A 22363-nucleotide genomic window follows, 5' to 3' on the forward strand; every position below is an offset into this window, starting at 1 on the left:
ATAAATAAATAGAAGATGTTTCACATGACTCCATCCCAGTCTATCAAATGTGTAAGGGCAGATTTGGGGAAATTGGTTGGGACTTAGGGGCACTGAAAGGAAAGTTATATGCCCAGGAAGCTCGAGACAGAACTATAGCCAGAAAGGACCCCACCTGGTGAACTAGATAGTGCTGAGCCTGCAAGGCCTGCTGGGACAATGACAGATGAACGAAGGAGCAGAGACTCATGTGTCATATGGTAGGAAAACCCCTGGAATCAGGGGGTCAGGAGACCCAGCTCCAGGCCGGCTGCTGACTTGCCCTGTGACCTCAGATAGGCCACTTCTGTCTCAGGACAGAGGCTCCAGGAGGGAGGGAGGCCTCTTGGGGAGTGTCCTAGGCCATAGCACCACAGGGCATGGGGGCAGGCAGAGGGAGGATCTGGTCGGCATTCCAGCTGCAACAGAACCTCAGCCAACCCCACAGGAAGCTATGGAGAAGGGGTGACCTCACACTAATGTCCCGAATTGAAGCGGGAGGACAGACCAGGCAAGGCAGCTTCCTCCAGCTGACAGAAATGCCTGGAGAGGACCCAGCTGAGAGTCATTGGCCACCAGGACTCCTGGCAGCTGGGGGGATCCAGGTGGCACCCCACAGTGCCCACTCTACCTCCTCTCTCTGACACTCCCATCACAAGTGTCTCTAAGAGTCTGTGATTCTAATGTGGTCCCAATGACAGAGGCCCACCTACTGGCACTGGACAGGGCAGTGGTCCTGGAGTCATCCCCAAGAGCAGAGATGTCTCTGGGGTGAGGAACTTGAACCTGGCCCCTGGCCTTTCTAGGTGTAGCTGGGGGAGCCAAGGGCCTAGGGGATTCTGTCCCCACCAAGCTGCCCTGGCCACCCACTGACTGCCTCATCCTTCCAGCTGACCTGTTTGACATCCTGCTGCCCATGCTCAACATCTACCAAGAGTTTGTCCGCAACCACCAGTATAGCCTGCAGATCCTGGCCCACTGCAAGCAGAACCGTGACTTTGACAAGCTACTGAAGCACTACGAGGCCAAGCCTGACTGCGAGGAGAGGACGCTGGAGACCTTCCTTACCTACCCCATGTTCCAGGTGGCATCTGGCCCTCCCTGGGTGGGGGAGAGTCAGGGAGGCAGGCATGGGGAAGGGACCATGGCAGGCAGGGGGGCTCAGTGTTTAACGTGCCCCAGCTCTGGGTTGCCAGAGGGGGTGGGGGAGGTGGTTAGGGCCAGCAACGGACAATGCTGGGTGCAGGGCAAGCTGACTGCGGGCCTGTCCACCCACCTTTCTCTCCTGGCTCCTGAGCACCCCACACCACCCTCAACCAGAGCAGAGCCCTAGACAAGACCCTGGAAGAGCCTCCAAGTTAGAGTCTGTGACCAAAGGGCAGCCTATCTCCTTTCTCAGTTCTGCTCATGGAAGTCCTCTGGGCTAAAAACCATTCTCTCTCTCTCCCTCCACCCCCCTTCATGCTCTCTCTCTCTCTCTCCCCGCACCTGCACCCTATGCTCATGTGCTCTCTCTCTCTCTCCCTCTTTCCCCTGCCCTCGCCACCTCTTTCTCTCTCTCCCTCTCCCTCTCCCTCTTTCTCTTTCTCTCTTGCTCACTCCCTGTCTGACCCTGCCTTGCTCCCCGGCCCTACTTCCCTGGCTCTTTCTCCACCCTCACCTCTCCCACCTGTCCACAGATCCCCAGGTACATATTGACCCTCCACGAGCTCCTGGCCCACACACCTCATGAGCACGTTGAGCGCAACAGCCTGGACTACGCCAAGTCCAAACTGGAGGAGCTGTCCAGGTGAGGCCTGGTTCTTCAGTGCACCAGACCGGCAGATGGGGCAGGGTTGAGGATGCCCCTCACCAGGAGTTCGCTGAACCCCTGACAAAGCTCGAGTTCAGATGGGGATTGTAAGGGAGGGGCACAGCTTGCCGCAGCTCAAAGCAGAGTCCTCTGGAGTGGTCCTGAGGGGGTTACAACTCAAGCCCTGGTGGGCAGGAATAGTGGGTACTGTGCTATCCCTGGCACAGATGGGGCCCGAGGAAGGCCCCTGGGCGCTCAACATCTCCCAGGAGAGGGAGCTGTCTGGGACTCCCAGGCACTCTCTGCCTGTTTCCTCTGTTCTCCACTGTCAATGTGTCAAAACCTGTGGCCATAGGAGGCCCAGAGGGGGTCCTGGGTGACAGGCCCTCATGTGCCCAAGGCTCTAGTCAACCAGAGGCAGGTAGTGGCAGTGGGTGGATAAGCACATGGCTTGTTCAATCTAGTGCCCCAGTCCTCTGGTCAAGGCCCCTCACCTGGCCCTCTTTCAGCCCCTGAAGTCCAGAGGGAAGCTTCCTCTGCAAGGGCAGACATGGGGGAGCACGGAGGGGCTCTTGCAGCACCCCAGGCAGCAGACGACTGTGGTCATCCAGGAAGAGGTTCCAGGAAGAGATTCAGATCCTGGATGCAATGGGATTTTCTGATGGATTTGATGTGGAAAGAGAAAGAGTAGAGTCAAAGGTGATTCCAGGATGTGGGGCTGAGCCACAAGAGGGCAGAGGTGCCGTCAACCGAGCTGGAGAAAACTGCAGCAGGGACAAGTCTGGAGGGGAGTTCAGGAGCTTTCTCGGGAGCATGTTGAACCTGAGATGCCAATTCAATGTCCAAGTGGAGATGACAGGAAGGGACTGGGGAATTTGAGTCTGGAGCGGAGGGGAGAGAGAAATCTGGTAATCATCAGCTTGCAGATGGTGTTTAAAGCGACAGCACTGGTGAGATTGCCAAGGGAATTAGCTTGGGCAGGAAAAAGATGAGAACCAGAGGCTGAGCCCGGGGGTATCCACCCTGTGAAGACCAAGAGATGAGGAAGGGCCTTGTGGTCAGAACTGGGCTGCCAAGGGCTACAAAGAAGGGTCAGTCTGCAGGGTCTGGGATCCAGCCCCGGCCCCTACCCAGGGCACTGCCAAATACTCAGTGCCCTAAAAGTCTTCCTGAGGCCGTCAAGGGGCAGCCAACGAGGCCACAGCTCCCAGCTGGGTGGAGGGAGGACCAGGCTGGACCAGCACAAGGTATAGGGTGCCCCTGATCCTTCCACGACCCAGCCAAGTTGCACACCTGAGTGGAGAATCAGGGCAAGGATGCCATCAGGGTGTGATTGCAGAGTTGCAGAGTAACAAAACCACCGATCAGGAAGGTGGAGGGACTCCAGTCCTCCCATGCCCAGGGATCCAAATCCTGCACACTCTTCCCCAAGGAAAAAGGTTTGGGACTCCTGTAAGGCAGCAGGGCTCCTCCTTGCTGAGGGATATCCTATCCTGTTGCAAACAGAGCTGCAGGTGGCACATGGTGCCGAGGTATTTGACATAAGACCCTGATCCCTTATCCCCAGGATCCTCGGTGTGTGGCCTACTCTTCCTTCCTCCCACCCAACTACCTGTACCTGGCCCTGAACCCAGCTCCAGTGGCACAAAAGGTTTTCCTATCACCATGACAGTATCCCTTTCATTCTTCTCTCACGTACCCCCAGGGAGGAAGCCATTACATAGCCAAACTTCTCCTAGGCTGCGCTCAGAAACACTCCCCACCTCCAGGGACTGGGCCTTCATCCCACCTTTTTATCCTGACCCCTATATTCTCTGCTCACTGATAACCCAAGTCATCATTTCCAGGGCTCCCAGGAGCCTCACAGCCTGGAAACTCCCACCGCCTTCCCAGAGCTCCCACATGTGTGCATGCGGGTCCCGAACACAAACCCCACTTGGGGCTGGAACTTAGAATGTGTAAACTGCAGCTGCTCAGGAAAACTAGTTTTGCTACCTTGGAATTACCCCCCTTGTGTTTTACCAAACACAGGCTTCCCCCACAAAATCCCACCCTCATCAAGAGAAGGGTTTTAATTACCATTGGCTACTTCCATAATGAATCCATCTCTAGGGAACTAGCATGTGCCCAGAGGTGCCTCCCTCTCAAACATCAAGCAGGGGCCTAGGCCTCCAAGAAGAGCATTGCTGGGGAAGAAAGGGGGAAACTGAGGCTCCCAAAGAAGAGACTCCAGCTAAGGGCCCCGGTCCGTTTATTAAAGTGCTAGCCTAGTGAAATTAAGCCTAAAATGCATGTCCTTAACCAGGAAAGATAATAACAACTCTTTTGCAACCAATGATAATATCATCAACAATGACTACTACCCTTTATTTAAGCAGCTGTCATATGCCAGGCATGGCATGGCATGGGCGAGTACCTGAAATCCCTTTTATTCCACCTTCACCCCAGCATTCTGTAGATGAGGAAACTAAGGATCAGAGGGATTGAGGAATCTGCTCAATGTCATGCTGATTCAGTTAAGCACAGATCCATCTCCGGAAGAGGCAGTGTCATCTTTATTTTGGGGTTTAAATTGGATAATGTCTATGAGAGAAGTTTGTAAGCCACACATATTAACCAGCCCTTTTGTTGGGTCTTAGCTGTAGAAATTCAGGCATTAGCAGCAGATAAAAGGTTTTGTACTTTGCTTGGAGTAGGTGGGGTACTTTTGCCAGAAGCCCCCCTTCCCCACTCCCCAGACCCTGCCCCTGCCAAATTCCTCACTACCTTCCCAAGACTCCTGGAAACCCACCAAGGCAAAATTGGCGGCTCACACCCACCTTTTCCCACCAACGCCATTTTTTAAAAGCTATTGGATGGCGCCACCTCTCGGAGAGGAGGGGAATTACAGCGGTAAATAGGGGAGTTGTCTATATTCAAGCTAAGGTCAGCCAGAGCTTACAGAAGTAGGCTAAGGTAAGTCATCCCCTGAGCCAGTGGGATTGCCAGGTGCTCCAAAAGGTAAGCCATTTCAGGACCCAAGCAATATTAAGGACACAACTATGCAAATATTTGGAGAAAGAGCATTCAAGAAGAGGAGACAGCAAGTGCAAAGGCCCTGAGGGAGCAATGAGCTTTGTTCTTGGGATGGGAATAAGGCTGGTAGAAGGATGAGGGTCAGGGTCATGAACATAGGATGTCTCCTCTGCTCCCATATCCTTCCCAGTGCTGAGCTGCACCTGCTGTCTGTTCTACATGGTTCGGACTCTAAAATCTGACAGAGCTGCTTCGTAGCTGCTGACTTCTGTTTTCTTTTTTCTGAAATAAGAACAGTTGCCTCCTTGAGCTGTCAGAAGGATAAAATGAGGTCATGTCTATGCAGTGCCCAGCATGCAGCAGGCACTCAGTAAATACACACTCCCATCCCCTCCATGACCACAGACCCTACCTGAGAATCTGCGTACCAGGCTTTCTTCCTAGGTCTGCCCAGAAGCCTGGAATTCTCACCTCCCTGGGAAGTGGGGGCAGCCTGTCTCTGACTGTGCAGCTTCCCATCCCCACAGGATAATGCACGATGAAGTAAGTGAGACAGAGAACATCCGGAAAAACCTGGCCATCGAGCGCATGATCATTGAAGGCTGTGAGATCCTCCTGGACACCAGCCAGACCTTTGTGAGACAAGGTATGGCCTCTCCACCCTGTCTCCCCTGCCCCCACCAGGTGGGCCCCAGCAGCAGGAGGGAGGCAGCACTCGGGGACACCACCAGTTGGTTTGGCTGCCACATGCCAAGACCTGCCAGTGTGATTGCAGAATATTCCCAGGCTGCTGGCGGAATGCAACAACTATATGTAGATGTCAGTATCTATACATATAGATGCAGATATTATTGGTTTTCACAGTTTCCTTCTCTCCAGATGTAAACAGAATTCTACCCAGATGGCCTTGGTTTGTCTATTGTGTGTCATAGTAAACATCGACATGTCCTTTTTGGGGAGAAAGTATGGGGTGGGGGATGAGGACAGCTAACAGTTGTCTCTGTGAATCAGAAGCATTTTCAGTGTCTGGGAGGAGGTCAGTGTTGGGTCCATTCCCCTGTCCTTTCCTCAACATCCTCTGCTGCTTTAGAGAGACCATTTTCACAGTGGTTCTCATGGGTAAAAGGTCTTTCCCACACTTTAGCCTTGCTTCCCTTGAGAGCAGTGATTAAGAGGCACAGCCCAGTTGAGAGGGGCAGGTGAAGGCTCTCTGTGGCTCAGGGGACTGACGTAAGAACTGCAATGCATGTGCAATTCATCACATTCAACTTCCATGTTTTGTGGGAGACTAAGCTCCTGCTGGCATGCCTCACAAGTGACCTCCACCTCAAACGGACCTCCAGAGTCTCTTCTCTGTCGCCCTGGGATTCTCTGCCTAATGAAATACTTGCCAGCGCCTCCCGCTGGCCTATGCAGCTGCCTTGGACAAGGGTATCACCTTTTCAGAGTTTTGTCCCAGCCCCTGTGTGTGGTGGCCCCTATGTCCTTCCCCAAGCCCACCCTGTGACCTGCTGAGCTCAGAGCCAGCCCTGCCTGTTTCTCAGCTCCCCTCGGGCTGTGTTGGGTGTTCTCTATGCCAGAAGTATTCTCACATAGTATTTTAGGCCCCCTCTGAAGGAACCCCAAGTGGACCTGGCTTGGAAGTAGCCCAAGAAATGACCCCTCCTGGGGTGGCCAGTATCCCCACAGACCAGAAATCTGCTCCATCACCCTGAGCCAAGACATTTTCTCCCTCTCCAGCTGGGCTGGACCTGAAGACAAAATGAGTGGATTCTGCAAGGTGTTTCTCACTTGTCAGTCATGCAGCCAACACTGATACCTGCCCTGCTCATGCCAGACCTACAGCGGGTGCTGGGGACACTCAGAGAATAGCCCCAGCCCTGCCCTCCAGAAGCCTATTGTACAGAGGGAGAGAATCATGAGGGGACAAATGCAGGAACGTGTGCCAGGTGGATCTCCCTGATGCAGGAGGCAGAGCGGTGGCCTGGAGCAGGACGAAGAGAGTCACGAGGGCTTTCCCAAGGATAAGCAGGAATTCACAGGGAAGACAGAGTGAAGGAAGGGCTTCTCAGAACTAAGAGTGACACTCAGACTAACTTGACCCGGAACTCCATGTGAGGCAGAAGAAGGGGACAATTGCAAGAGGGCAGGCTGGGAGGTGTGCCCAAGCCAGACCGGTGGGAGGCCTCGAGTGCCTGAATCCTGGGGACAGTGAGGAGCTGTGGACGTCAGTGGGGAGGGTCCTGTAGGGTATGTATTAGGGTGGGGAGACCAGAGTAGGGCAGCAATGGCTTTCATGACAGGCACCTACTCTGCTCAGTAATGGCTTCCTAGAGTGCTGTGCTGAGGACTGAGAGGCTCTCTGAGCTCTGCAGTATGGTGCAGTGATTGATTGGTGATGTCTACCATGGCTGTGGACAACAGGAGTGCAATGTATCTTTTTTTTTTTTTTTTTTAATCTTAGTAGCTATCTTTTTTACAAATAGGATGGGATGCAGGTTTTGCCCTAAGCAGTTCCCAGCAGGAGTGCAATGTATCTTGTTAACCCCTCAGGGCCTGCAGCCGGCTCCCCACTTATTCAGCCCCCTGCCATCCCCAGACCTCAGCCCAGCCCTTCATTCTCACCACATGGGCCATGCCCTTTGGGGTTTCCTTTGCTTGCTGAGTCCCTAGCCCCTGGCTGGCACATCAGTGGGCACTGCACGGAGCTTCTCTGATCACCTCTCATCCCCCAACCATCTGACCCTGCAGAGAGGCCTAAAGGAGCATCCCAGGAACACATTTGCCACTGGGAACCAGAATGGACTTGTCCCACTGCTGCTGCCCCAGTATCTCAACCTTCAAAGCTGGGTCAGAGGCAAAAGTCACCCCAAAAAATGGGCTCAGGGTCTCTCTCCTCCACCCACAGGTTCCCTCATCCAGGTGCCCATGTCTGAAAAGGGCAAGATCACCAGAGGGCGCCTGGGGTCTCTCTCCCTAAAGAAAGAGGGTGAGCGACAGTGCTTCCTGTTTTCTAAGCATCTGATTATCTGTACCAGAGGCTCTGGAGGGAAGCTTCACCTGACCAAGGTAAGGGCTGCAGGAGAGGGGCTCAGGGGCTGCCCAGTGAGGGTCATGCAGGTGCTGTCCTGGCCATAGGGTCTATGGGCCCAGGTGGTGGGCAGGGGTGTTGGTGACATATGCATGCACACACGCACAGATATACACACACCCCGTAGTTTGGCCAGTTGGAGCGAGCAGAGCTTGACCAATTTTCCACTAGCAAAATCCTGGGAGATGGGAAGGTAAGAACCGAGGGCCTCAGATTCCCCACGCTGGGCACCTGGACAGAGGAACCAGAGGGCCTGGACAAACCCCTAAAAGGCATGTGTGTGTGCATGTGTGTCTGTGTGTGTTTGTGTGTATGTATGTGTTGTGTTTTTGTGTCTGTGTGTTTGTATATGTGGTGTGTGTGTGTATGTGTATATGCATGTGTGTGTATGTGTGCATGGTGTGTATGTACATGTGTGTGTGTCTGTATGTGTTTATATCTCTCTGTGTGTATTAGTCCATTTTCTTACTGCTATGAAAAAATACCTGAGACTGAGTAATTTACAAAGAAAGAGAGGTTTAATGGATTCACAGTTCCACATGGCTGAGGAGGCCTCACAGTCATGGTGGAAGGCAAAGGAGGAGCAAAGGCACGTCTTTCATGGCAGCAGTCAAGAGAGCATGGGCAGGGGAACTGCCCTTATAAAACCAGCAGATCTTGTGATACTTATTCACTATCACAAGAATATCTTGGGAAAAACCTACCCCCATGATTCGATCCCCTCCCACTGGGTCCCTCCCATGACAGGTGGGGATTGTGGGAGCTACAATTCAAGATAAGATTTGGGTGGGGACACAGCCAAACCATATCAGTATGGATATATGTGTATATGTGTTTGTGTCTGTGTGTGTGGTGTGTATATGTATGTATGTGTATATATGTGTGTCTGTATTTGTGTATATGATATGTGTATTTGTGTATTGTGTGTGCAGGTGTTTGTATGTGTGTTGTGTCTCTGTGCATTTGTGTGTGTTCAGTGTGTGTGTGTGTGTGTCTATGGTATATGGCATATGTATGTGTGTATATGTGTTGTCTTTCTGTGTACAGGTGTGGTGGGTATGTGTGTGGTATATGTGTATCTATGTGTATATCTGTGTATGTTTATATGTAGGTATGTTGTGAGTGGGTGTGGTATATGTGTATATGTGTGTGTGTGGTGTGTGTATGTTTCTGTATACACGTGTGTATGTATGTGTGATGTGTGTGTGATGTGTATATGTGTGTGTGTTTGTATGTGTGATGTGTGTATGTGTGTATCTGTGTGTATCTATGTGTGAGTTATGTTGTGTGTGTGTGGTATGTGTTTTTGTGTCTGTGTATGTGGTGTGTGTGTGTGTGTGTGTGTGTGTGTGGTGTGTGTGAGGGGCAGGGTGGAGGGCCTCCACTGGCTGAGGGCCAAGGCATCACTCAGAGCCTTTCTTTCATCTCCACCCCAAGGGAGCTCTCACAGAGCCCATCCCAGTGACCTTCTCAAGCATTCCCTCCTCCAGCACAGGAGCCCTGGAGGCTGCTGAGCTTCTCCACACGGAGCCTCTAGACCTCGCAGCCCTGTGTGAGGCCCCCAATGCTCAGCTAACCAGCTCATCCCTAAAGGTGGAGGGAATGAGTATCTCAGACCTGCTCCTGCCTCCTCGTAGGCCCAGGGCCTTTGCTCATGCTGTCTGTTCAGCCACACAGCCTCCTCTCCCCTGGCAGACCGCCTTCACATCCCTCAAGGTCTGTTCAAGTGCCACCTCTGCTGTAAAGCCTGTGGCCCGGGCAGGATCTCCTATCCCCCGACACAGCCCACTGCTTGTCTCATTGCTCTGAGCTCCACATCAGTACCAGCTCCATCCCTTACACGCATGTGACCCTGGAAAAGACCCCTGCCCCTGTCCACACTTCTTCTATCAAATAGAGACATTGGCCCTCACAGAGACATTGCACAGATAAGTTAGCGCTCAGCTCACAATGGGTGTGGATTTGCTGTGAATTAGGAAGCACTTGCCTCTGTGAGCTACAGTCCCTGCAGTCCTGCATTCATCACCTTGGAAGCCTGAACACATTGTGGCCTGGAAAGGGCCAGAGGGTGCTCTTAATTAAGCCACAGCATCAGAGAAGCCGTTCTTCCAGACCCTGGATGCCTGGCCCTTAACCTCCTGCAGAGCTAACAGACCCAACAATGGCTTCAGGGAATATACTGCTTATGTTCACATAGCCACAAATTAGCTGGCTGGCTGCACAAGGGGAAATTAATTTACAAATACTGAATACTTCTGTTTTAACCAAATTATGTATCAAGGAAAGCTTTCATTATTTATTAGCTCTGGAGTTTCTACTGAGAAGATCTCTGTCTAGGCTTGGGGGTGGCAGGGGTCAGTGGGGACAGGTTAAACTGAAGACACGAAGGCTCTGAAAATCCAAAAGCGTGTTTTTATGTTTGTTTTATTTTATCTGGAGTTTTTTGTTTGTTTACTTGTTTGTGTTTAGTTTTTTGTAGGGATTTTGGGGGGTTTTTTGTTTGTTTGTTTTTGAGATGGAGTTTCGTTGTTGTTGCCTAGGCTGGAGTGCAATAGTGCAATCTCTTCTCACTGCAATCTCCGCCTCCCAGGTTCAAGAGATTCTCCTGCCTCAGCCTCCCAAGTAGCTGGGATTATAGGCACCCGCTACCATGCCTGGCTAATTTTTGTATTTTTAGTAGAGACAGGGTTTCACCATATTGGCCAGGCTGGTCTCGAACTCCTGACCTCAGGTGATCCACCAGCCTCGGCCTCCCAAAGTGCTGGGATTACAGGCATGAGCCACTGCACCCAGCTGTTTTTAGTTTTAAAAGTCTGTTAGCACATTGGTGAAGAACATGGACTCAGAAATCAGCTCAAATCCCAGCACTGCCATTCACCAGTACATGGCCTCAGACAAGTCACAAGGCCTCATCAGGCTTCAGTTTCCTTATCTGCATAAAGGGTGTGGAAATACCTTCTTCATAGGAGTGCCGTGAGGAGTAAGTGAGGGAGTTCTCATGTCAGGTACACACTGCATGCTCACTGGATAACAGACATTGTCACTCTTAATTTTGTAATAATGAACTTGTATTTCTAATATCAAGCCCTTACATAATGCTTACTATGGGGCAAGAACTCACTCAAATACATTATGTATATTTAATTCCCAGAAGAGCCCACTGAAACGGATACTATCATTTTCCCCATTTTATATAGATAAGGGAAGCGAGACAGAAGAAGCCAGCACATGGCAGGGCTGGGATTTGAACCAAGCCAGTCTGGCTCCAGAGTCTGTGTTCTTAATCACTGTGCTCTACTCTCCAATAGCCGTAAGCTAAAATTCAAATCACTTCTCTTGAAATATCACAAGTGGCAACAGAATGCCTTAAGTCCTTTCTGAAGGGGGCAGACTACAGATCTGCAAGATTTAAAAGGACTGTAAGAATTTTTGAGACCCTGAAGTAAGAGAATGTCAGAGCTAGATGGGGCTTTCCAAATGATGAAGCCCAGTGATGTCACTGGGCAGGCTTGAGGCCCAGTGGGTTAGTCCTGGGGGCTAACCCAAGGCCATCAAAGAGCAAAGCAAGAAGTCAAACCCAGGGTTTGGTGGTCCACTTTGCCTCCCAAGGGGCAGCCTGCTCTGCAAGTGTTTTCATATATAAATTAGTTACATGGCCAGGTCTCCTTATTATTCATTGTTGTTTTACTTCAATCTGTTGCTATGTAATAAATTACCCCCAAATGTAGTAGCTTAAAACAAACATTTATTACCTCATAGTTTCCCTGTGGGTCAGGAAATCAGGAGCGACTTATCTGGGTGGTCTTGGCTCAGGGCATCTCAGGGGTTTGCAGTCAAGATGTCAGCTGGGGCTGCAGTGTTCTGAAGGCTCAACTGGGGCTGGAGTATCCTATCCTTTTCCAAAATGGCACACCTCCATGGCTATTGGCTGGAGGCCTCAGTTCCTCATTCATAGACCTCTCCCCACAACATGCCAGTTGGTGTCCCCCAGAACAGGTGATGCAAGAGACAGCAAGAGAGCAAGCAGGAGGCTGTGATCTCCAAAGTGGCACACCATCACTTCTGATTTATTCTTTTAATTAGATGTAAGCCACTAAGTCCAGCCCACACTCAAGAGGAAGGGAATTAGGCTTTGCCTTTTGAAAAGAAAAATGTGAAAGAATTTGTGAACATGTCTTACAACCACCACAGCTGTGGCCACTCTTATTTCTCACTACAATATCAAGGGACCTCCTACCCAAGAGATGCTCACACACTCATGGATGGGAGGCATTTTTCCAGGTATTCCTAATAATTAAAAATAAGTAACTGACCAGGACTGGGATCGGGCCCTTGAGGCTCTCTCCAGACTCACTGCTAACTTGCCAGGGGACCTTGAACAAGGCATGCAACTTCTCTGTCTTCATTTCTTCACCTGTAAAATGAGAATTACAATACCCATAAGATCAGCCTCTGTCTTCCTGTGGGTAACCTGATAGCTTTGGCCCAAAATGGGGGATTTCACACCTCTGCAGACTTAGGGCTGTGAAGCGATGCCCTGGAACTGCTGTGGAAGCAAGAAAGGGTCGAGCAGGCCAGGTTCTGGCCACTCCACCCGTGACCTGAACTCAAGCTTGGATGGGGGAAGGCCTCTCTGAGACAATCCCCTTTGACCCACTTCACTGAGCTTCTTAATATGAGGATAAAGTTCTTCCACTGAAAAAGCAAAATATCCACTTGGCATATAATATATCCATACATCTGTGTGTGTACATGGATGCTCCTTGTTAAAGTCCCTTCCAGCCCTATCATCCAGGGACTCCTAAATCAGCACATCTACCCCTCCATGCAAAGTAGCCCCTGCTGCTCTTTTTCAGAACGGAGTCATATCCCTCATTGACTGCACTTTATTGGAGGAGCCAGAAAGCACGGAGGAGGAAGGTGAGTGTGAAGGCTGCATGGGCGCATGTGTGTGCTTGCACAGACACACACATGCTCACTCCTAAAGGTTGGGCCAGGCATTGGTTTCTTTGGGAGGAAGGGAGGATGCTGAAGTGCAGAGGGGAGGTCCACACATGCCCTCATGCACGCACCCTATTCAGTCCCTGCTACGGCTGGGCTCTGCTCCCCTCGTACTTCCAATAAGGTGTGGAGAGGCCAGAGCCTGAGGCTTTAAAGAAAGAGCTCCCAGCCCAGCAGGTGATGACCCTGATCCACCTTCCTGGTTCCTTCCAAGCTCCTTGGGCTGCTGGGCCAGTTGGCACTGTTAGGTTTTGGGGTCATGGCATCTCGGTGAGCACCCCTCATTCATGCACCTGCATGTGACATGCACAAGGACTCTCAGGGCCACATGCTGGGAGCCAGGGAGACACCCAGCCCTATCTCTGTCCTGCAGTAGAAAAGGAAAGAATGTGCAGGGGGCACTGACAGAGGGATTGCAGGGCTGAGGGTCCTGAGAGAGGGAACTATTCCCTAGCAGGGACCAGGAGGGGAGGCAAGACCTCAGTGAGAAGGGACTGAACAACTCAAATGGAGCTGAATGGGGAAGTGCACGGAGGGCAGAGTCCTTGGTGCTGTGATGTTTGATGGGATTTACCTCCCAAGGCATCAGAATTGGAGGTGGGGTCATTATTCAGATTAGGGGGAGTGATCACTACTGTTGGGCCAAAGTTGGCACTCATCTCCCTTCTTCACTGACCCCAAGCCAAGACCCTCAGAGATGCCTCTGGATGCCCTGCTCTGTGGGGACACCAGCAGGGCCCGTGCTCTTTTCCCGCCTCAGACTGGGCCTCCTGGGGTGGGCTGTGTCTGAAGCACCTCAGCATCGCAGGCCCAGCATGGCATGGGGATGGGCATGGGCCTGGGGGTTGCCACACACACACTTGGCAAACACAAACACACACACACACATGCCCTCATGCATGCACCCTGTTCAGCCTCTGCTACCACTGGGTTCTGCTCCCCTCATGCCCTTCCAATAAGGGCCAAACCAAGTGGTTCCCCAAGGGAAGAATAAACGAGGAGGCAGCTTACCTGGAGCCTTCCTACCAGTGCAGCCTTCTTTCATCTTGGCCACAGCAGGTCCACAGGAAAGCCCAGACTCAAGTGGCACTATCAGGCCCCAAGGCTCTTTACCCTCCTAGGCTCAGGGAGGTGGGAGCATGGCCACAAGCGTCCCCCACCTGAAACACACTCACACACAAGCACCCACTTCTCAGAGACTGCAGCACAGTCCCAGGACAATGGGCTCCCCCGTGCCCAGCAAGGACTCCTAAAATTCTCAGGTGTCAGAACTGGAAGGGACAGGAACCTCAGAAATCAAGCCCCACTCCTGTTGTACAGGAGGACATCTGAAGCCCAGAGCGGGAAGGAAACCACCTCAACATCACACAGCCATAGAGCTTCAGAGCAAAGCAGAACCAAAGCAGGCCCTTTACACCATTAACCCATTCAGTGCATCCCCAATTAATGTGAGTGCATTGAAAAGAATCTTGAAGCCGTGGTCTTAGTTTTCCAAATAAACAGCTTTCAAGACTTCAAGGAATTTTCAGGTTAAGAGCAGTAATAAAAATACCTAGGATTCACTTTTGCTTTGGGGAGCTCTAAACTGAACTAAATGTCCAGTCCAATCCATAAAAGTTTAAGATCTTGAAGTTCCTCATTTGGCCCCAGAACCACCTTGGGGGTAGCAGGAGGGCCTGGCTGTGAGGCCCATTCTAGCCCTGCCCTGGCTTGGCCGCCACCCTGCTGGGAGCCTTGGACAAGTCCTCGCCCGGGACCTCACCTCCATTGGTGTAGTGAGGGCAGAGGGCAGACTGTGATTCCTAAAGTCTCTCCTGCTCTGAATCCGGAACTGCCCCTGAGTGGTCGTAAGCTACATCTTAGTTTTTCCATCTTTGAAATGGAGATTCCCCACTTAGGAAAATAATATTCTGAAAGTAGCAGCAGGCCGGGCGCGGTGGCTCAAGCCTGTAATCCCAGCACTTTGGGAGGCCGAGACAGGCGGATCATGAGGTCAGGAGATCGAGACCATCCTGGCTAACACGGTGAAACCCCGTCTCTACTAAAAAAAAAATACAAAAAACTAGCCGGGCGAGGTGGCGGGCGCCTGTAGTCCCAGCTACTCGGGAGGCTGAGGCAGGAGAATGGCGTGAACCCGGGAGGCGGAGCTTGCAGTGAGCTGAGATCCGGCCACTGCACTCCAGCCCGGGCGACAGAGCGAGACTCCCTCTCAAAAAAAAAAAAAAAAAAAAAAGAAAGTAGCAGCAATTGGCCTGGTGTCTTACCAATGCAGAGCCTCCACCGGTACGTACGACAGGGACCAATAACACATTTTCCAACTGAAAAAGTGTCCACATTCATGCTGCTAACTTTATGTTTTACAACTGGAAGCCAAAGGATCCAGCCAAGACATAGATCACTTGGATTTTAAAATTGGGGTGGAGCCAAAGGATTCCCCGCCCTTTACGGTCATCCTAGTGGCCTCGTCCAGACAGGAGAAGGCGGCGTGGACCAGTGACATCAGCCAGGTGAGTAGCGTCACCTGTTCCTGAAAGCGAGTGGTCCCTTCATGCCTAACCAGGTCAGGGGCTTGGCTGGTGGGGGGATGGGGAGGGGTGGTGGAGTAGCTGCACTGTTCTACAGAGAAAGATACAAGAATCTTCCAAGTCCACAGCCATACCCAAAGCTGAGCTCAGCTAGTCCATCCCGTTTACAGTCCCCTGGGTCACCTTGAAAGTGTGGTCTAAGGCCGGGCGCGGTGGCTCAAGCCTGTAATCCCAGCACTTTGGGAGGCCGAGACGGGTGGATCACGAGGTCAGGAGATCGAGACCATCCTGGCTAACACGGTGAAACCCCGTCTCTACTAAAAAAAAAATACAAAAAACTAGCCGGGCGAGGTGGCGGGCGCCTGTAGTCCCAGCTACTCGGGAGGCTGAGGCAGGAGAATGGCGTGAACCCGGGAGGCGGAGCTTGCAGTGAGCTGAGATCCGGCCACTGCACTCCAGCCTGGGCCACAGAGCGAGACTCCGTCTCAAAAAAAAAAAAAGAAAGTGTGGTCTGGAAACCCCTCTTGCATCTGTACCACCTAGCAAGGTGATTTTTAAAACTTCAGTTTCCTGGACCCTTCTCCCCTTTCCCCACTACCCTGCCGACCTACAAATCTAAATTGTTGGCATGTGATCTGTAAATCCACATTTTAGTACATGCCCCAGGTAATTGATATGCACAGAAAAGTCTGAGCATATTAGATGTAAAGTTCACAGTGAGAGAACGGTCTCCCTGAAAGCCGAGGGTAGCTTCTTCAGTGAGTCGGGGCAGCTACCTAAGATCAAACCCAGCCTCAACTGTGCACACGGAAGATTTAGTTTTGCTTTGGCCTGCTGCAAGCATTAGGGTCATTCACCCTATTTGGAGCATTAACCAGGAAGCACAGACTTTCCCAGGTACCAGTGAGCAGACCCAGAGTGCCCATGGGTGCCTAAAGTACAAGGGGTGAGACTTGAGTCCAGAAAGAGGCTGTCAGCAGCACCAGGGTTCAAGCCCCAGGACAGCCCCCTCCCTGAGCCCAGCAGGGGCCTGTGATGGATCAGGGATGTGCCATCCCAGCAGCTGGGAGCCTTGGTCATCCTCTCTGTGGGGTGGGGTGGTAGGAGAGCAGCGAACAGCAGGAAGAGGGGAGGGAGGTTGGTGGCCCCCCATGGTCCAGAGGGTTGCAGGAGGCCTGTGCCTGTAGGAACTGAAAGGGCAGGGCAGCATCTTCATGGGACCTAGGACGGCTGCCCTTGCTCGCTCCCCACCTTCTTGGTTTTGTGCCCCTTTCAGGCTCCCCTGACTGCCGCTCCCAGCCTTCCTTCTGGCCCACCTGCCCATCTCGCAGTCCCAGAGGAGTAAGGCGGGTGGGGTGATGCATAGCATATGCCTGTTCTGAGTCTTCCCACATTTCTTCAAAACACCCAGGAAGCCCTGGAGAAAACTGCAGACCCTGAGCTTGGCCCTTTCACATCCCCAGTGAGCTGCAGCCGTCAAAGGCCCAGGGCTACTTGCCCGGAGGGTGCCCACCAGTCCTCTGCCCTCCTTGCAGCTGCTGTGGATGCCAGTGAATGGGTCAAGGTGGGAGTCCTCTGGCCCCTACACCAAGCCCTCCTGCCTCCATAACACTCTGAGCCCCTGGCCAAGTCTTTGTTTTGCAGTTGCTGGTAGAACCAAAGCTAGAGAGATTGTCAGGTGGGTGAGAGAAGTGGGACTGAGAAATGCAACTGGCAAAAGCCTCCCTCAGTGGGGTCCTGGCCCTGCCCAAAAGTCTGGGCCTGGGAGCTCCACCACCCACTGTGCCAGCTCTCAGTTGCTACTTCCCAATGACTTTGACACCCTCCTCCCTGCAACACATACATTCTCAAAACCAGAAGATTCTGTAATGTGCCACCAAGGCTTCCCCATCGCTATGCCAAGAAGAAACCCTCTCATGGCAGAAATGTGAAGACCCAGGGCAGGGGACAGTGCAGGGGGAAAGAGGCAGCCCCCCCAGGAGATGCAGGTTTTATTTTTGTTTGGGCGGGTACTTTTTATTCAAAGTAAAATTTGGATTTTGAATATTTTTGGAGGCCGAGTGAAATGTACAATCATCTGTAGCCCTCCTGCCAGTAGCCTTGCCTTCCCCAGGACCCCACACCCATGCATTCTTCATATAGAAAACCATCCACAGCATCCAAGTGTTGGCACTGTGATGGTCAGAGCACAGAGAGAACAGTTCCACACCCCCGTGCAGGGGGGCAGAGGCCCTGCTGGGCTGGCCTCCCAGGAGAGAGATCCCACATCATCTTGGATCTGATCTTGTCCTTGACACTGGACCCCAGAGGTCAGCAACAGAATGGTCAGTGGCAGATGCATTCATTTTGCATCCCAGTGGTTGTTTGCAGTCAACCCATTGAGGTAGAAGTCATTATCCCCACTTTGCATATAAGGAAACTAAGACTTGAGATCAAGTAAGTTCCCCAAGGTCACTCAACTGAGACTTGACTTCTGGTCAAAGTCTAAAGGATGCTCCACGCTGACCCTGCCTTTGCCAGGACAATGCCCTTGAAGCTTGAGGACCCTGTGTCAAGCCAAGGCATATGAACTTTACAGTTGGCAGAGCTCCTGGTGGGCCTGGGTCCAGCAATGGAGAGCTCTCACGCTGGGGTCCTCTCTCTGATTCCAGTGTGTGGATAACATCCGATGCAATGGGCTCATGATGAACGCGTTTGAAGAAAATTCCAAGGTCACCGTGCCACAGATGATCAAGTAAGTGCCCTAAACCCCTCTTGACCAGGCAGCATCCCAGAGACTGAGTACCACAAGGCGACAGCCAGGACACTGGGATGAGCCAGGACTCTGGGGTTCAGAGATGCTGGGCTTTGTCTTTGGGGGTGTTTTGGATATTTTCTTGTTTGTTTGTTTTGAGTTGGGTGATTGCTATTTGGATGATTGCTTTGGCTTAGTTTTTTTTTTCTTTGTTTGTTTTAATTTTTTATTTCCATAGGTTTTGGGAGAACAGGTGGTATTTGGTTACATGAGTAAGTTCTTTAGTGGTGGTTTGTGAGATTTTGGTGCAGCCATCTCCCCAGCAGTATACACTAAACCCAATCTGTAGTCTTTATTTTTATTTATTTATTTTTATGGTTTTTTGTTTTTTTTTTTTTTTTGAGACAGAGTCTCACTGTGTCACCCAGGCTGGAGTGCAGTGGCACGATCTCGGCTCACGGCAACCTCCGCCTCCCAGGTTCAAGTAATTCTTCTGCCTCAGCCTCCTGAGTAGCTGGGACTACAGGCGCCTGCCACCACGCCCGGCTAATGTTTTGTATTTTTAGTAGAGACAGGGTTTCACTGTGTTAGCCAGGATGGTCTCGATCTCCTAACCATCTCGTGATCCGCCAGCCTCAGCCTCCCAAAGTGCTGGGATTACAGGCGTGAGCCATTGCCCCTGGCTCCAATTTGTAGTCTTTTATCCCTCACCCTCTTCCTACCCTTTCACCCTGAGTCCCCAAAGTCCATTGCGTCATTCTTATGTCGTTGCATCCTCATAGCTTAGCTCCCACTTATGAGTGAGAACATATAATGTTTGGTTTTCCATTCCTGAGTTATTTCACTTAGACTAATAGTCTCCAGTCCTATCCAGGTTTCTGTGAATGCCATTAATTCCTTCATTTTTTTGGCTAAGTAGTATTCCATCTTATATATATACATGTATACCACAATTTCTTTATCCACTCATTGATTGATGGACATTTGGGTTGGTTCCACATTTTTGCGAATTGCGCTGTTATAAACATGCGTGAGCAAGGATCTTTTTTGCCTAATGATTTCTTTTACTCTGGGCAGATACCCAGTAGTGGGATTGCTAGATCAAATGGTGGTTCCACTTTTTGTTCTTTAAAGAATCTCCACACTGATTTCCATTGTGGCTGTTCTAGTTTTCATTCCCACCAGCAGTGGAGAAGTGTTACCTTTTCACCACACCCACGTCAACATCTTTTTTTTTTTTAGTTTTCTATTATGGTGCTTTAGCTTAGTTTTGTTATGGTTCATCTGTTTTGTACATGTGGATTATTTCTGTATTTGGCTGTTTAAAATATAACATTAGGAATGAAACTTTATGTACTCTTTTTTAACAACTATTTTTCTTTTCCTAATTAAAAAATGAATACATAGAACATTTCAAAAACCAGAAAAACCAAAACACAGGCTCCAGGACCACTGTGTTTGTTTGAACAGTCCTCAGAGACAAGAGGGATTTAGCAGGTGTCCTACTAAATGCAGCTCTCCAAGCCCTGGGTAATGCAGCCTCCCTCACCTGCACCAGGCGCAATTATCTTGCAGTCACCTGCATGCCTAACCCCGTCACCATACCCTCCTTCTGCCCCAACCCTGGAGCCCAGTGGCTCTCTGACCTCAATTCCCATCTCTGAGTTCTGAGCCTGCCTTGCTCACCTGGTGCATGCTAGGACTCTGTTCCCACCTGGGCCATGTTGCTGTTGCCAGAACAATCATCTGGGTAACCCAGGCCTCTTTGCTACTTCACATACATGCTCTGGGGAACCGCAGAGTTCATGCATTTAATGCAGAACATGATTTAATGTGTGAAATCCTTTGTTTCCACTCGCCACCAATCTGAAGTCAAGCGTGATGTGAAGCGAGCCCTTTATGAACCTACTGTGTGCCAGGAGCTAGCCGAGGCAGTTTCAGGTCCACCAGGTCTTTAATTCTCTGCACAAGTTGATAAGGAATTATTCCCCTCATGACTACATCGCTGAACAGGTGGTGGGGTACAGCAGGAAAATCTGGCCTTGAAAGCAATAGCCCTGGTCACCAGCCCTAGCTTTGTGTGTGACTATAGACAAGTCGCTTAACCTTTCTGAGCTTGGGTTTCTCACGTTGTAAATGGGGGACATGATAATACCTACCTAGCTCCTAGATCCGTTTCAGTAATCCAATAAAACTCACAGCTGGAATTACCATTATATGTTTAGTGAGTACCCACTCAATTACCATTATATGTTTAGCAAGTACCCACTCATGCTCTGGAAAGGGTGCACACTGAGACAGCCAAAGGAGCAGATGAACTTTGGGAGGCCAAGGCGGGTGGACCACTTCAGGTCAGGAGTCCAAGAGCAGCCTGACCAACATGGTGAAACCCCATCTCTACTAAAAATACAAAAATTAGTCAGGCATGGTGGCACATGCCTGTAATCCCAGCTACTCAGAAGGCTGAGATGGGAGAATCACTTGAGCCTAGGAGGCAGAGGTGGCAGTGAGTCGAGACCTCACCACATGTATATATGTATATATGTTTTATATATGTGTATATATGTTACGCATGTTAGCATTTATGTATGTGTGTGTGTGTGTGTTTGTGTGTGTGTAAAAATCACCTTAACTTTTTGAGCTCCAACATTCTTTGGAGAATAGAAAGAGCAGTGCCACTGAAGATTGAAGATGAAGTTGGAAGCACTTCTACTTCCAACTTTCTCTACCTTATTGATGAAATACTAATCTAAATTTGACTTTCTGGAGCAAAACAAAGAGGGTGGCTATAATGATAAAATGAAATGATACAAATCTCCTACCTGAAATGATACAGATCTCCTACCTGTCACTCTCTAGTCTCTTCATAGCTTCCTGTGACTTATTCATGAAGTGAGAAGTTCCTTATAACTGAAAGGTATGAAGCAGAGGTGCTTGACTACACAACCCAAAGGAGATTGTCCATAGTGTTAACCTGGGAGACATTGAGCCTCACCGTGGGCGGATTCATCCTCTGATGTCAGATTCCTTTCCACCTCCCAGACCAGCAAATCTTTCCCCAATCTCTTCCTACAATCTTCTCTCTACTCTGCCTTAAGATATGAAGCTGTGCCATTTTCCTACAAACAGCACATGTTTTACTGTCAATCTGGATGTCAAAAGAAAGTGGTAAATCATTGATATCAGCTTTTTCCCCCTCTTTTGAAGTTTGTCAACTACCAAACCCTTATCAGAAGGGTGTGAGTGTGAGTAAGTGTGGGCACGTGTGGTGGTCTTGCTTTCAAGTTTGCAGGAGGGAAGTGTGAGCAAGGCTGTTAAATCATGCAAGGGATCTTGTCATTCACAGTAGTTAAACAGTGACTCAAAGGGAAAGAGGGACGTAGGTCGGGTGTTTAGGGTTCGTGCCAGGTGTGTTTTATCACCATCTATTTTGATTAAACTCCTCTGGTTGTATTTGCCATCTCACTTGCTGTGTTGACTGCCATTTCTTCAGAAGGTCAACATTGCTGTCATTAGAGGATGCTAGGCGTCCCTTGCTGTGAGGACCCATGGGACCCTGTTTCTCCCTTTTCTAGCATTTTCATACTTGCACTTTCCTCATATCTTCATGCTGGCCAGTCTGCTGTCTTCTTGGGGTAAGCCTACCCCGGTCTAATCTGCAGTTGTATCTCTGGTGCCTAACAAAGCATTTAGCACAAGCATTGAGCTCACTGGATAGCTGATCCATGAGGAGTTAATTAAGAATAATTGTTTTCTGAAACTCAGACTTCCCTCCAAGAGTAAACATTTGGAAACCTTAGGAAGGGCTTTAGCTCTCTCACATGAGGGAGTTTCTTTGGAACATGTGTATGTTCTTCTCTCCCATTACACCCTGTGGCTCTAAATAGAGAGGGTGAGGCACCTGTGCTGCGTGGACCCCGGGGCTGCATCTTGGGGTGGGCTATGCATTTTCATGGAGGAGCAGCTGTGGAGAGGGTGTGGTCGGTAAGGAAGCACTCCCCTTATCTGTAACTCTCTTTGGGTACTGGGTTCTCAGTAGCCCTGAGGGGCCTCTCAGGGAATAGCATGGTGACAGGCTGGCTGAGCCCAGACCTCCATGCCTGCTTCAAGCTGAATAGAACACGAGTCGTGCTTTGGGCTTCAGTGGAAGGTTTTAAAATAAAGTAAACATGTACTTTTTCTTCAAA

General features: G+C 50.5%; 1 protein-coding gene across 1 annotated transcript in view; it reads left to right on the forward strand.

Moving 5' to 3' along the window:
• The window catches only part of RASGRF1 (Ras protein-specific guanine nucleotide-releasing factor 1), a 136694-nt gene that overhangs the window by 56695 nt on the left and 57636 nt on the right, over nt 1-22363 (forward strand). The window contains exons 7-13 of the mRNA XM_011938398.1: nt 909-1102; nt 1698-1807; nt 5353-5471; nt 7734-7894; nt 12773-12836; nt 15288-15424; nt 18094-18176. Of these exons, the coding sequence (XP_011793788.1) occupies nt 909-1102; nt 1698-1807; nt 5353-5471; nt 7734-7894; nt 12773-12836; nt 15288-15424; nt 18094-18176 (868 nt within the window). The remainder of the gene's footprint in view (nt 1-908; nt 1103-1697; nt 1808-5352; nt 5472-7733; nt 7895-12772; nt 12837-15287; nt 15425-18093; nt 18177-22363) is intronic.

This window comes from Colobus angolensis, unplaced genomic scaffold (assembly GCF_000951035.1).
Source record: "Colobus angolensis palliatus isolate OR3802 unplaced genomic scaffold, Cang.pa_1.0 Scaffold172, whole genome shotgun sequence".
Classification (NCBI taxonomy): domain Eukaryota; kingdom Metazoa; phylum Chordata; class Mammalia; order Primates; family Cercopithecidae; genus Colobus; species Colobus angolensis.